Source organism: Pithys albifrons, chromosome 16 (genome assembly GCF_047495875.1).
Source record: "Pithys albifrons albifrons isolate INPA30051 chromosome 16, PitAlb_v1, whole genome shotgun sequence".
In the NCBI taxonomy this organism is placed as follows: domain Eukaryota; kingdom Metazoa; phylum Chordata; class Aves; order Passeriformes; family Thamnophilidae; genus Pithys; species Pithys albifrons.
This window is the reverse complement of record NC_092473.1, coordinates 6628547-6644374: the sequence shown is the minus strand read 5'-3', so window position 1 is coordinate 6644374 and position 15828 is coordinate 6628547. Positions and strand designations below refer to the sequence as shown.

The 15828-nt window shown below is 46.5% G+C and overlaps 2 protein-coding genes across 6 annotated transcripts in view; one reads left to right on the top strand and one right to left on the bottom strand.

The window, feature by feature from the left end:
* CLEC16A (C-type lectin domain containing 16A) overlaps positions 1-4832 on the bottom strand; it is a 64449-nt gene extending 59617 nt beyond the window's left edge. For all 5 annotated transcript variants that reach the window (XR_011699220.1, XM_071571584.1, XM_071571581.1 and 2 more), the window contains exon 1: positions 4660-4832. Coding sequence is in view for 4 of the 5 variants with exons in the window: in XM_071571584.1 (XP_071427685.1) it covers positions 4660-4739 (80 nt within the window). In the remaining variant the exon portion in view is untranslated. The remainder of the gene's footprint in view (positions 1-4659) is intronic.
* A 1924-nt stretch (positions 4833-6756) lies between these two features.
* On the top strand, positions 6757-15341 carry DEXI (Dexi homolog). Its single transcript, XM_071571316.1, has 2 exons — positions 6757-7755; positions 14694-15341. The coding sequence occupies exon 1, from the start codon at positions 7227-7229 to the stop codon at positions 7506-7508; it is 282 nt and encodes a 93-aa protein (XP_071427417.1). The 5' UTR covers positions 6757-7226; the 3' UTR covers positions 7509-7755; positions 14694-15341.
* The last annotated feature ends 487 nt before the right edge of the window (positions 15342-15828 follow it).

Sequence of the window (15828 nt, the reverse complement as noted above, 5' to 3'; positions counted from 1 at the left end):
TCACATTTCAAGTAACAGTATTCTCATCAATTTTATCTGCACTATGAAACTGTATTACTGCACTGGACAAAGAAGCAGCTGGGGACTAAAATGCTGAACACACATATTAGGCTGTTCCAAATATTTATTAGACTTATCAAGACAAAACAATATATTCTCTAGTTTCAGAACCTTTTGCTTGTATTCAATTTAAAAAAAATAACCAAGCAACAACTTTGATCATATTCACAGTTTACTTAAAGTTTGCAAAATTTTGCTTGGGGAATCTTTTTCAAACACTGAGCTGGCAGAGTTGGGCAGAGCTCCACAGGACTTGCTGCACAACACAGTCCGGCCCCACAAGCCACGCAGGGAGCAGGGGCTATTTCAGAGGAGTTGATATGGTAAAATGCTCCATGCTGTGATGGTAAAACACCACGTGCTTGCTGATCTTGACATTACTTCACCATCAAACAATTTTACTGCGTTGAGTACTGCACAAGGACAGTAAGAGGTGAACAGCTCTCAGAAGTTCACAGCTTTAAAAAACTTGATTTCCCACATATGTTCCCTTGCCCCCCAAGTCAGCAACGTGACAAAGCCTGTATCATATTACCAAAGCCATTATCATGTTACTCACTCACTAGACAGCAGAGGAAAGAGGCAAAACAGAAGAGGTGGCAGGAAAGGGGGGGGGGGGGGGGGTGGGAATTGGCTTTTCATAGTCTTTCTCTTCAGTAAAAAAAATCTCTCCCAGTTCATGGCCTTTTTGTCCTTCATAAATCAATACTCATTTTCAAATCCAGAACAGAAACTGCTCAGACTGAAACCACTTTAGGAAAAGTTGATTCACAGCTTCTCCTACAGTCACAACTGGCTGGTCACGTGCACAACCACCATAGTCATTGAACAGCACAGCAAAGAGCACCTGCAAATCCTCTTCCACTAATCCAGGGGTCACATTCCTTCTGTGGAGACAGAGTGTGATGGCTCACAGTGAAGAGGTGAGAGCTTAAGTGTGCCCACCTGTGAGAATTCCCAGGGTTTCTAACACAGCACATGAGTCCCACAAAAACTGCCTGTTGTGGCACTGTGTGTATTATCAGGACAGTGAATTAAAAGACAGAGCACAAACTCAGCCCCTGCTCTCTGCAGGCAGCAGTTAATGGAACAGAGAACACCTGGAGAGATGACAATGAGATCAGCTCACTCCACAGTAATGTGGACACTAAGTATTTTTCCTGACAGAGTTAAAGACAGTAATTATTACATTACTTCACATACTTTAGCCTATTTATTTGAAGTCACATATGACTGCATCAGTGAACATGTATTTCTCAATAATAAGTTAACATTACACAAGCTTGGAAAAAAGTTTACTCCAATAGTCAAACTCTGGGAATGAGATGCAGTGGGAAGAGTTATATGCTATTGCCTCACCTGGAGAACCTGTGGAATATAGAGAATTACCGATGGAAAAAGCAAGAAACTTTTATTGGTCAGGTATACATTATCTCCAAATTTATTTACTTAATATCAGCATTACTACGAAGTTCCTTAATTTTTAAGGCAGTGATGCACTTAGAGGAAACCTGGGCTTCACCTTCCAGCTATCCCTTTATCTTTTTACTTGAAAATTAATGAGAAAGTGTACACAGACTTGTTTCTCTTTCCAAAGAAAAATTACATCTAATGAGAACAAAGTATCACACAAACTCCGTGTTTTTATATTTAGACAAAGCCTCAAAGCCTGTCTCTACGTTCTGACTACAGAGCGGTCAGTCTGGGCTCCAAAACACAAAGTCCTCAAAGAGGAGGCTTTTGTCACCTCTGTATCTTGAGACTGGGTTCAAATAAACAAAAACCCATCGCAGGAAGTGTTAAAGTACTCAATGCAACCAAAATCGGTGGGAGATGCTGCCAGCAATTTACCAAAACAAACAAAATTCTGAACATTTTTCCGGTAAGAAACCACGCTCAAAGGGGAAACATAATTACTTATGAATACAGACCGTGTGTATTAATTACTTCTCTATTTAGTACTTACAAAAATACACTAAAACAGGTAAGTGCTTAGGAATCATGCAAATTTGAAACCCCTAGACTTAACCATAACACCTTTGACTCTTCAGTCCCCTGTAAACATGTTGTTCTCACAGAGGAAACCCAATGCATAGCACAGGCAGGACCTCAGGAAATGAATCACCCACCTAAGGAGACTTCGAGCACACACGTTTATGGACACTGCCTGGGAAATGCTCAGCATCCAACTTTAACAGCACAAAACCAAGTACAGAAACAACAACGGGAAATGTACTTGAAGGCAACAACAGAGCTATGTGAAGAATCTTACAACAGCAGGAGAAAAAATGGCATCTAGAAATGAAGATGCACAAAAATACCAAGTTCTCTGAAAAATAATGGTCAGAAGCACCAAGGTGGTGCACAGTGTACTGTTTCATCCCTCTCTAGATCACATTTCAGAAGCTGAATTAAATTGTAATTGTTTTCACTAAAACAACAAACCATATAAAAAGATTAATGCAAACAGCCTCACAATTTTTCTTTAATCAATCCATTCTATGGAATGTTTGCGGAAAGGCTGAATAGTAAAATTTCAAAACTGCAGTAAAGCTGATGGGAAAGATCCAACATTTCCTGACAAAAAGCAGTAACTCTGTATCACTAAACAGGTGCATTGTTTAGTTTAGACTAAACTCTACCTTTTGCAAGTTTAAAAATGAAAACATTCCCCTAAGGCTGGCCCAGACAGATTTCACCCCTGTAGCACAGCACAATGTACCTTTACAGGCTGAGCTAACCTGTGATAGCAAGGCTGGTGTCTTCTACTCAACTCCTTCAGACTGAACCCGACATGGGGCTTTGATGAGTTGAAAAGATGAGAATGCAGACAGCTTATCAAGTGAGCTTATCAAGCCTGACTTTCTTTCATTACCCCAAAACAAAGACTCTCCCCTTTTTCCTTCTGTTACTCTACCCACTTCAACTGCTACCTCGGAAGAGCGCTAAATTTCATCTCAGCACTACCTTTGCTGTTGACATCAAACTAGAAAGTGAAATTCATGCAGGCTGGCTGATCAAACACCTAAAATATACACAGTCTAAACAGATTAAAGGTCTTGTCTGTCCTTTTCATTTTACCATTTCAGATTCATAGTTAAAGAAGTCACATGCAAAAAAGCAAACAGACCAAAGCTAGTACATTAGTAGAGGACTATATATTTCAATTCTCAGTTAAAAAGTCAAGCACAAGCCACAACACTTCTAGCCCGATTTCTGCTGCAAATCAAAGAGGGCATCATTTTTCTGTTCTCTGTGGCCCCAAGAGAACATACAGACACATTTTTTTGCCTGAAAGTCTCCCTCTCACGAGCCCGGGGGTTTTTTTCTATACTTAAAACTCAGTTTCTTTAAAATTCATCATGTATCAGCATTCTTGCTCCATGTTCAAGTGTAATAACAAAACCAGACAGTTCTAAATTGCCACAAGCACTGAGTAGCACCCAATGACCGCCTCTTGTATGTTATATAGAACATTCTCATGTTTGTATCCGAGAACAACTTTTCCCTTTTTCCTGCAAGGCCAGATCATGTTGACTTACTAGTCTGACCTACCATGCTTTCCAAATTACCTCTGCAATGCTACTGCCTCACCAGTTTTGTATTAATGGTCTTGATTTCCCTGTCTTTGGTAAAAAGTAATGCATGTCAGTCTTGCTCAGTTTTTTAACATTTTTCCAGTTCAGAGACAAGGACCAGAATCCATAAACCATCTCGATAAGGCAACTGCAAGATCCAATCTTGTATGGTGCATCCTGCTCACCACTGCCAGACCCCATTCATGTCCTTGTACTCTCGCTAATCATTGAAAAAAAAGTGACTGATAGTTTTCAATTAGCTACATATTCACAGAGATTTAATGTAGAAAATGCTTCCTCTCTTAATTAATGACCTCCTTTCCCTGTTCAGTACAGAGAAGCTATCACAGCGCATCTCATTTTTCTCGCAACAGCAGAACACTTAAAACGGAGCACAGAAATTGACATTTTCCTCCTCTGCCATCCTGCCAACTCTCCAGTGGCAGAGCTAGGAAAAAAAACTATTCCACCTTGTGCAGGCAGCAGTAACACAGGGCTCTGGGGCTCCAGAGAGCAGCGGCCCCGGTCCCGAGCACCGGGCGGGCCCCGCAGCCCCGGGCACATCCCGGGCCGCTCCGCGCTCAGCGCCCACCCCCGCGGGGCCCGCACCGACCGCCGGGACCGGGACCGGGCCAGGCTCCGCGCCTCCCGCCAGCAAAGCTCTGCCCCGGACGAACGTGACACTGCCCGCAGTTATCACCGCTCGCACTGCACTCCACCGCAGAGTGCACAGCAATCATTAAAAACCAAACAAACCCGTATCGCAGCCGTGAGTGTGACACATCACATCGCTAAGCGCGTCCGCCCTGCGGACATTCCGGGACGGACAGGCCGATTTCCGCGAGCACACACCGGCCCGCAAAGCCTCCTCCGCCACCGGGACTGCTCCGAGGACCCCCCTCGGGACAGGGCACCGAAACCCGCCCTCAAACCCCCCGGCCGGAGCCCTCTCACAGCCCGGGAGCGCCGCCCGCACCGCCAGCCCCGCACCCCGAGCCCGCGGCCGGCCCCGCGCTCTCACTTGAGGTGGTCCAAGGAGTGGATGCTGCGGGCGGCCTTGCCATGCCCGCCGCCCACCCAGCTGCGGGAGCGGCCGAACATGCTGGCGGTGAGCGCGGCTGCGGCGCGGGGCCCCTACGGGCTCATGGCCCGGGCCGGGCGGGCAGCGGCAGAGCCCCGGCGGCCGCGGTAGCACCGGCGGCAACAGCGCAGGCGCGGGCAGGGCACGCCGGGAAGAGCCGGGCCCGCCCCGCCCCCGGACTGCGAGTCCCGGCGGGCACCGCGGGAGCTCCGGCCCGGCCCGGCAGTGGGGGGCAGAGCAGGGCTGGGGCTCCCTCCGGGCAATGTGGGGCACAGCAGGGCTGGGGATCCCTCCGGGCAATGTGGGGCACAGCAGGGCTGGGGACCCCTCCGGGCAATGTGGGGCAGAGCAGGGCTGGGGACCCCTCCGGGCAATGTGGGGCAGAGCAGGGCTGGGGACCCCTCCGGGCAATGTGGGGCAGAGCAGGGCTGGGGACCCCTCCGGGCAATGTGGGGCACAGCAGGGCTGGAGAACCCTCTGGGCAGTGTGGGGCACAGCAGGGATGGAGAACCCTCTGGGCAGTGTGAGGCACAGCAGGGATGGGGAGCGCTCCGGGCAATGTGGGGCACAGCAGGGATGGGGAGCGCTCCGGGCAGTGTGGGGCACAGCAGGGATGGGGAGCGCTCCGGGCAGTGTGGGGCACAGCAGGGATGGAGAACGCTCGGGGCAGTGTGAGGCACAGCAGGGATGGGGAGCGCTCCGGGCAATGTGGGGCACAGCAGGGATGGAGAACCCTCTGGGCAGTGTGGGGCACAGCAGGGATGGAGAACCCTCTGGGCAGTGTGGGGCACAGCAGGGATGGAGAACGCTCCGGGCAGTGTGGGGCACAGCAGGGATGGGGAGCGCTCCGGGCAATGTGGGGCACAGCAGGACCGGGGGGCTCCAGGCTGGAAGGGACCACAGTGAACCATCTGGTCCCGCCTCCCTGCTCCAGCAGGGTCATCCGGGAACAAATGGCACAGGATTGTGTCCAGATGGTCCTGGAGTGTCTCCAGTGGGGGATTCCACAGTCTCTCTGTTCCAGTGCTCAGTCACTGCACAGTGAAGATCTTCCTCATGTTCAGGTGGAACTTTCTGAGCATCAGTTCCTGCCTGTTCCTCTTTTCTCATTGCTGGGCCGCCCTGAGCAGAGCCTGGTTCCCCCTCCCTGCAGATACCGACAGACTGATGGGGTCCCCTCTCAGTTGTGTCTTCTGGAGGCTGAACAGCCTCACCTCCCTCAGCCTTTCCTTGTAACAGAGATGCTCCAGTCCCCTCATCCTCTTTGTCACCCTCCGCTGGACCTGCTCCAGGAGCTCCGTGTCTCCTGTCCTGAGGAGCCCAGAACTGGACACAGTGCTCCAGACGTGCCTCACCAGGGCTGAGGAGAGGGGCAGAATCGCTTCTCGACCTGCTGGCAATGTTTTCTTTAATGCAAATTTTGACCCCCAACGTTCCTCGTTTCCCTTCCATAACCCGAAGGAAGCAGCTCTGTGGGCTCAGCTCCTGCGCTGCAAGCTGCAGCAAGGGAAATTCAGCTGCTGACATTCCCTTTGCTGAAGTTTTTCCAGTGAGAATGACACATTTACTTTTGAATCGGCTTAAAAATTAAAGAATGAAGAGAACAGGACTATTAATGACTGTCTTGACCTAGTTTGGTTGGTGGTTTTTTTTTTCTTTAACCAGAGAAACAAACGAAATGTAAGTCAAAGCTGAAGAGTTTGTCAGCCAGCGCCAAAAACGCCCCGAATTTAAAATCATGCCTGGGGTTATATTTCGATAGAGGCATAGCCTTGGTAAGCAAACACTGCACCGCAGCGAGGGGGGCCCGAGCCCGCAGCGCTGCGCCAGGAGGGGACGGGGAACAACTTCCAGGGGCAGAGGAACAGCGCAGACCCGCGGGGCGCTGCAGGGCTTGGGCGAGCCGAGGGTCGGGGACAGCGAGCCCCCTCTGTCCCCTGCAGCCCTCGGGCAGCCGCAGCGGAACCCGCGCCCACCGCATCCCCGGCGGTGCCCGGCGGCGAGGAGCGGGGCTCGGGGCTCGGTAGCACCAGCCCGGTCCAGCCGCGCAGGCCGGGCCCGCAGCCGGCGGCAGGTGCCCCGCGCCGCCCTCCCAGCGCGCCTGCGGACTCCTTCCGCAAAGTTTGCGGGCGGGAGGAGGAGGAGGAAGAGGAGGAGGAGGAGGAGGAGGGAGCCGGGAGCCGCGGCGGGACTGCAGCAGCCGCGCTGGAGATGCCGCTGAGGAGCCTCCTGCCAGCGGCGGGGCTGCGGCAGCGCCGCTGAACCCTCGCTGGCCGCCGGGGCGCCTCGTCCTCCGGGCACGGAAGGGACCGAGCCGGCCGCTCGTCGCTCCTGAGGGGGCTCGCCTCTTCGCAGGGTCCGGATCAGCTCCTCAGGGGCTCTGCCCCTCGCTGCCGCCGGGGTGCGGCGTGCAGCCTGCCCCGCTGCCGGCCCCGCCGCTGCCGCCCGCCCCCCGCGCCTGCCGGGCGGGTCGGTCGGTGCCGCTGCCCCCGCAGCCCCGCGGCTGCATGCCCGCCGCGGTGTCGGCTCGGCTGGATTCGGTGGAGTCCTGGGCCTTCCATGCGCTGCTGGTGCTCCCCTATATGTTTTACGTGGGCTTGTTTTTTGTCAACGTGCTGATCCTGTACTATGCCTTCCTGATGGAGTACATCGTCCTCAATGTAGGCATCGTCTTTCTGCCCGAGGATATGGACCAGGCTCTGGTGGATCTGGGGATGCTCTCTGACCCTGGCTCCGTGCTCTACGAGACGGACAGCGAGCTGGATGTCTTTGACGGGTACTTGGAGTGACGCCCCGGGGCGCTGCGAAGCGCTCGAGCGGTGCCGCCGCCTGGCCCGGGGCCGGGGCCGCCCGTCCCGGCATGGCCGTAGCTCGGGGGCCGCCGCGGCCCCGGGATGCCCTCGCTGCGCCTCGGCTCCTTCTGCGCAGCATCTTCCTTTCCAAATGACACCCGCCCGCCCCTTGGTGCAGGAGCCACAGGGGCCGCCGGGACCCGCTGCCGCCGGGCAGGCCCGCGGACACCTCGCCAGGGAAGTAGTAAGTGATTTCCTCGGGCTCGTCCTGGGCAGGCCCGCGGGGGCAGCGGGGACGGCGCTGCTGGGACTCGCTCCGCGGCTCCGGCACTGCGGGCAGGGGCAGGGGCAGGGGCAGTGTCCCGTAGCCCCAGGGCTCGCCCTCCGAGCCGCTGCGGTGCCCGGTGCTGCCGCTGCAGCTCGGCAGCAACTTTGCTCATCCGGTCCCGAAAGCGGCTCTGAATCTCAATTAGCATCCCGGCTCATATTTGGTACAACTCAGAGACCATCCTCGAGCCAGAAATACGTCTTAGTCAGCTGCCCTTTAAAACCGCTCGCTTGGATGATGACAAACTACCCAGCTCACCGTTCTTTTAATTGTAGTGTGAGGGTTTGCTTGATCAATTTGTTGTAGTTTTGGGTGGTTCTAAAACTCTAGAAATGTAAGGATTTAGCATTTTAAAACACTGGAATGCATTTGGGAAGAAAATCACGGTTTCCAGCTAGGACTTTCTGTGCCAAATGTATGTTAATGAAAACATTCACAGTTTAAATTAAAATATGTTAGCAAATCTGCCAGTGGGTTTTTTAGCAAGATACTGTCTGTAAATTTGAAAACCATTTCAGGATACCTTTTTTTCCTTCTGTTTGAAATGATGGAAAAAGGAAATTCAGTTACAAGGTTACAAACATAACCTTGCAAAACACACTATACAAAAATCAGTTAACATCAAGCTATTTTAAACAGTCTTCTAATTTAAAAACAAACAAACAAACAAACCTTTCCTGTAGTTCTGTCCTTCATATAGTTTAAAATTGTTTCCTAAATATTTCTATTCAGATTCCATGTAAAGCAATACTAGCTGGTTTTGGTCAGTAGTTTTAAAGGAAAAAATGGTGTTGGAGTAACATTGTTTGCACAAACACGGCTGAACATCACTTGTTCAAAGGCATGTGGGAGCATAACGAGGGAGTGAACAGATTTTGTTGCTGCTGAAGAAATCCCACTGCATACAGTCACCGCAAATGAAAGTGTCCATGGCAATGTTTGGTGGTTCCTCCCAAGCAACTGGATTAGAATCAATTCTGCCAGGATAGAAGGTTTGAAGCAGAACAAACCTCCCCACAAAACACCATAGGCTACTTTTGTGGCTGCCTCCTCCTTTTCCAGCTGGGTAAATAATATACACACTCTGTATGCCAGGAAAGAAATTCTTAAAAATGAATGGAAATTTAAACGAAGTCTTTGGTGCAAAAATCCCTATCCATTTTCTCCCCCAAAATACCTATCTCCAACCCCCAAATCTTATTACTGAAATGCCATTTAATTCAGAGATTAAAAATACTTTTTAAAAATCATTCTTTTTCGTGACTAGAATTCGTCATGATGAGTTGCATAAGTTTTCAGGAAGACCTAAGGAGAGCAACAGACACTGTTTTCCTCAGTGGATTTTTTCCTACTATATGAACATACAGTTTGATGGAGCATAGGGCCTGAGCATGATTCTGTTCAGTGTAGATAAATGGCCTTCTTAGAATTTTCCTTCATATTAATAAGATAAGCAGATCTGGAAACTTCTAACTATAAACCCCTGTCATCTCCATATGCAGAAATCAAAATGCAGAGGTCTTTGCAAAGCTCAGATGTAAGTCTCAGTCTTTAATTTGGACTCTGTCATGTTAGATGGTGCTTTCCACTGAGTATCAAACAACAAATCCCTGAAGTTAGATCAATTCTTAGGCAGAAAAAAATACTATTACTGCATTTTGTCTATTTATATATTTAATTATATTTATAGACACAGCAACCAGGCCACAAATTGCATAGTTATTTAACTACCAAGCAAACACTCAGCATGTCACCACAGAAAGGAATTTGTGTTAACACCCTGGTTGCAGGTTTCTTCACTGCTCTGGGCCATTCCTCCTCACCAGTTCCTTAGCAAGGCGGCAGAAGAGGGCCCTATTTTGGAGTTGTGTTTTGTGCTTTGGGAGCAGCAGTAAGGCACGGAAAGGGAAGGTTTAAATTCCTTTGGTGCCCTGCCTGCAGTGACCCGGGGTCGGTGTGAGTGTTTAACCCCTGCTCTCCCCAGGCCTGGGAAGGCTCCCACCTGCCCTGTTCCCTCACACCCAGGAGTGCTGAGAATTCACACGGCAAAGCTGGAGGAATGTGCCTGAGTTTTGCCTGCAGTGATGAAAAATACATAGGAATCCTCTTTGCATTGAATAGGAGTGTTCTTCATGTGACTCACCAGTGATTTCTGAGAACAACTAAAGAGCTATGATTAGGCTTAGCTGGAACCTTGCAGCATCCTCCTTGCCTTTAGAAAGCCTGGAGGTGAGTGGCATGTGTGACAGGAAAACAAAAGGGAGAAATCCCAAGAGGTAATGCTGCAATATGCGTAAAGGCTAATTTAGATGTAAAATTAAAAGAATATGTGGATCAGAAAAGCTCTGTTCTCTCTTGCAGCAAAACCTTCACTTGAATAAACTCAATAGGAACAAAATTATGTCCAAGTTTCTGAGCATAATTGGTGGCAGAGATAGAAAGCAGACAGCTAACTAAGCAGCTGAAAGAAGTTTCCTGGCTTATTCAAATCGAGAAATCAATCTGTAAACTAAACAGGATTGAGCTTGTTTGTGTCATGTACTGTTTTAGTGTGAGTATGCCAGGTTCTTTGATATATTTGAAGTCCTCTGGAATAAAGTCATATGACTGTTCTCATACTTTAATAAAATCAGATGTGACTCATCACAAAGTACTCTAACCGTAAAGAAAATGAGCAAAAGTAATCAATAATCACAACTGAATAGGAAATACTGAGTTTATGTGATCTTACAGTATTACTGTGTTACAGTATTATATATAATCTTATATATATTGCATATATATATTTGTATACAGTATATATGTTACTGTATTACCTGCATTTTTCACAAAGTGAATTAGGATGAATATCTTTAGTGAGCAGAATCCAGCACTCAAAAACTTGTGACTCAGCACCTCTGCTGAATGTCAGCATCTAAATTCTGAATCAAAGAGATATCTTTACTCACCAGCTCATCCACATGGTGCCAATTAGGACTGCAGGCTCAGTGTCTATGAGAGCATGGCCCAGTGAGGAGGGAAATAACCCTGCTGGACTAATGCCCGTGTCTGCCACTGGTGTCTCCTCCAAGCTTAACTCACCTGAGCCTCCATTCATCTCTCTAAAAGAGATGCCCTGTAAGGGACAGATCAGAAGAAGGTTATCGCTGGCACTGTCAGGATAAATGCATCACATAAATGTATCAGAATCCACTTCCTGACTTCTTTCTTTTCAGACTTTAAATATTAAAAATAATGAGCACAGCAATCTGGTACTTATTTTACCTTGCCATTTTTCACTGTTTTTTTCCTGTTTGTAGGAATCTCCAGGGTGTCCTGTTGACTTCATGAGACAGCTCAGTTGACTGTTTTGTGAGTTGAAGTAACAGGCTTAAAAGCAATTGGTGTGATTTCTAGAACCGTGCTTTGAATTCTTAGATGTTATTAAAATTAATAGAAGTTCACTGTTCAAACTCACCTGATAACTTTGCTTTAAAGAGATTTTTGTACTTAACAGGAATTCCATCCTAGATGGAAGGAAGACAAAATTAACTGTTGAACTGTCCATACAGACTCAGTCACTACACTCATGGGCAGTCCTAAGTGATTCTATTTATATAATGCAAAGAGAGTAGGCACATTTTTCAAAGAGTTTTCCAAAAGCTGCTGTTAATAATGTGAATTAAAATAAGGCACGGAAAATAAGGAGACATTCAGTTTTGGATAGAAATAGTTCAGGCCTGAGCATATCATGTGCTAAAAGCCTCAGCCACAAGTAATTTTAAAGAATAACTAAAAAAAATCTGCAGTTCTTTCCTATAAAAATGAAGCTTACTGTAATGAACTTACTTCAATAGGTGGCAATAGCCAATTACCAGTTCTGAGCTGTCAAAGGAATTAAGAAATGAATCCAATTTAATTCTTCATGTTTGTTTCTTCTGGAGGAGGGGCAAAGTGCCATTATAGTTCAGCTAATAACTAACAATCCTAAAATAGAAGACAAGAATAATTTGCCTGGAGACATTTAGTTCATATATTTGGCCAGTCCAACTCTTTGCATTTGTCTCCTTGTAATGACTCTAGTTTCTAAGGAATACAACTGTCCCAAGGGATTAAACAGTATGCACAAGTTGCTAAATCTTTGTATTCCTTCAGGAAAACTGTCACTGTCTTTCTTTTCCTGGATGAGTTTGAGTACTTTGGCCATAAACTTGGAAAAAAAAAGCAGAATAATTTGAATGCTGCTCTCTGAAGACACAAAGATGTTTCTAATACATGTGGTAAAAAGGGCAAAGAGTAATCGCAGCCAGAGATGGGAACTAACACTATAATGGAAAATGATGACGTGCACTGAATGATCGATTGCTGGGTAAAACTCCAGTTCAGTTATACACTCTTTGAAGTTCAAATACACTCTTTGAAGGGCCAGGAAAAGAGACCTGAGGCTTGCTCAGGCAGTAGAGCCCAAACAGGCCATGAGATCTGAAACACTCCTGCAGAAAGGAAACAGAAAGCAAGCAGTGTCAGGATGCGAAACAGTCACCATGTGTCCTTTGGTCCAGCCTGAAATGTGAGGAACAGGAACTTGACAGGCACAATTAACCAAAATATCATGACTGAGTTTATTCCAATGCTAGAGTTTATGCTACTACAGTCATACTGTTAAATGCTTGCAGGTATGTTGGCTACTGGAAGATTATAGTTCTGAGATTTTAAAAATATTTGCTACCTCTTAATTTTCCATTGCTTTTTGGAATTTTTGAAATTTTCTGTTAAAAAATAGGTTCACATGAAATTTGAGGGACAGACTTTTAATCAGAAAATGAGAAAGGCAAGTTTGAATATCCTGGTCAATTGTATAGTTCACACCCCATTTAATGTCTGCCACAACAAATTACAGTCTCAGACTAGCAGCCCTACAGCAGTACTTGAAACTTCCATTAGATGGCTTTATATTTTCCTTTGGAGGCCCAATACATTTTGCTGTGCTATTTTTAAGTCAGCCTAGAATTTGATCTATGGTGCAGAATACTAACAATCTCCCTGAACTGTCTGCTGATCAGTTTTTAGCTCCACTTGGAAAGCAATCAAAAAAACATGAAATTAGTAATGTGGTAGAGCTGCTTTTCTCCTTTTCATATACTTAGTTTAAGAGACAAGATTTTGAGCCTGTGTTTCCTGTTAGCAGGGACTGTAGCTGACAGATATTGGACATAAATACCTCACTGGACACAAGTGCTTTCTGTTTCTGACACAGCGTCTGCAGTAACTGACACACAAGACCATAGGAAATGTCATGATGAGTCAGACCATAATCCCCCAGCCCTGTGTTCCACTTCTGATGGGGCAGGGAATGCTCTCTGGGATACCAAAATCTGCAGGCCTTTCTCTTTGTACTTCCCAGAATCCGAGTGGTAGAATGTGGGATGTCAGAGGGCACATTGCTGCCGAGCCCTTCAGCAAATGTTTTCCAAACCCGACACCTTTTGCCCACCCAGTGTTATGAAATCCTTCTGGATTTCCTTCCTATCACTGCAGCATCTGAATATCTGAGCTTGTTTTCTGCAGTCTGGAAGATTTCTCTATTCATTCTTTTCTCTGGGTCAGTAATGGTAATGAATAAAACTTAGTCCCTGGTATACTCTGCTACCAATTTCTTTCCTGCCAAGCCTTAGTCTTCCCTTCCAGTCTCTTAATCTGCTTTCAATCCATAGAAGAACCTTTCCTGCAGTGCTGTGTCAGTTTGTTTCCTTTCAGCTTCCTTGAATGCCTTTGTTAATGACATTGTATTCCTCTGCCTCTCCAAGCTCGAGCAGAACATGGGATCATCATATTTCATTCTTCATTCATAGCCATGAAGGGAAAGGAGGGAAGAGCTGTCCTTCCAGAGCCTTGCTCCACACAGCACAGATGATGTCCTGAGCTGAAGGCAGCCAGGGGACCTGCTCTTGGCCTTCTGTACCTCAGCACAGACTCATGGCCAGACAATCATCCCCTGTCAGAGCTGCACCATTCTACACTATAGTAATTAGCCATCTGTAAAATCTGAAGACCAAATGGAGACAGTGCCCAGCACCTTCATAATCCACAGCTCTGGTTCTACTTCAAGAAATCTTCTCGGGCCTTCTATTTACCTCTGATGGTAGTGAAAAATCACCTCCTAATAGCAGTCAGATACTTTAACTTAGTCAAGGCAAATTGGTTAAACTGGGATAAAGCAATATAACAGTCATTTATTCTTGCCAGTAAGACCAAAAAGTTACCCCAAAATGTTGTTTAACTCTGTAACTACTTACCAGTGGATCCAAAATGGTTTTGAACAATGTGACTGTAAATTAAAAGAGAAAGTGGCCAAAATCAGAGGCTACATCAAATGTAGGCAATACATAGTTAACATAATGATACAAAAAATAATAACACCCTAATGAAAAGTATCTACTTGAGAAAGTGTAGCTGGTTCAAAACTCAGTATTAATAAGTAGGTCTAATGATATCAAACCTGGCATAAGTTGCCCTACTCTATGTCACAGTTCATGTATTCTCTTAAGAACATCCCATACTAGCTGGCATAAGGGACTGTGGTTCACAGCTTGATCTCATACCTCTCATACCCCTCACACTGATATCTTCATGCCTCTTAAATTTCTGCTCAGCTCTAGAGTGCTCTGACATTAACAGAAACTGTGACATTGGTTTCTCTGAAAGGTTGTTCAGGCTTTTACTTCTCAAAGAACTTTTACCCATAGTCACAAAAGGTTTTGATTTTTTATTTTTTAATAAGTCATTGATGTGACATCTCACATACACATAGTGACTATTCTGTTAATTTTGTCTGTGGAGGGTTACTCTGTATCTATGTGTTTTCTTTTAAACAGATCCCTTAAACACCTGAAATGGATTATGACCAGTTAATGGATCAAGTCCTGGAAAGAAACTATACTCTGAAATGTAGAGATGGAAATAAGGACAAGAGAACAACAAGAACAGTTGTCATCAGACCTTGTCAGTTGTGACTTCTCTTCGTGGTCTTTGCCTCTTGAAGGTGCACTAACTGCAGTGATTCATGCACCATACTGGGCTTCCATAGGTCATTCTGGGATGGACTGTATAAAAAATGAGATAAACTGTGTTCCACAATAACAGCAAATCAAGATGTTACTCTGATTTGATAAACTTTTGAATAAATGCCATGGCACCCAAATGGACACGCTCTACATAATAGCTTAAGCGAGTTTTACACTCACACATTGAAAACTCTACCAGCCAGTAGTTCAAAGGCAGTGCTTTCTCAGGGGAAAATATGCAGGAGTGACTGCAAGGAGGTTCTGTTCAGGGAGTGTGACGGCAAGAACTGTGCTAGTAAGATATTTTATTTAAATTGTGGGGTTTGAAATAGTTCAGAGAGTGAATTTTATATGTCAGGTGGATTCATTACCTAACAGAGAATACTTGGCAGATTGTTTAAGTTCATGTTCCTATGTACAGATGTGAAAGCAATATAATAAAGACTGACCTTTTCCATGAAAAAATAAGCAGTCATTTTGGAGTTGTTCTTTTTCAGTCTGGATAGAAAATAATTTAAATATGCCTTCCAGGAAATTTTAGTTTTCCTACAGATACCTCAAGTAGTTCCTGGTTGCTGGAGTGCCCAGCATGTAGGCAACCCTTGTCATGAACACCCATCTGAACTGAAACAGCAGGAACTATGGTGGAGGGAACCCACACATTATTGAGGATGGATATTGGATTGGTTTTGGTTTTCAGAAAAGTGTGAATTTTGTAACTGTGTAGTTGTTTAGCCGAGGTGGTGTATCAAGCCCATTTCAGATAAAGCAGAATGGGAAACAACTCTCCTGACACTGTGCATGGTGTCTGTCCTCTGAGGTCGGTGTCTGCCATCTGCTCCCAGCTCAGGCTTCCCATTCCAGACACGTGGTGTCATGAGCCTCTTCACAGCCAGTGGAGGGAACAAGAGGGTGGTGGTTTAGATCCCCCATGAAACAATGGCAA

Bases quoted from the DNA above. Each gene is read 5' to 3' on its own strand.
- DEXI (XM_071571316.1), top strand. From the start codon at position 7,227: ATGCCCGCCGCGGTGTCGGCTCGGCTGGATTCGGTGGAGTCCTGGGCC.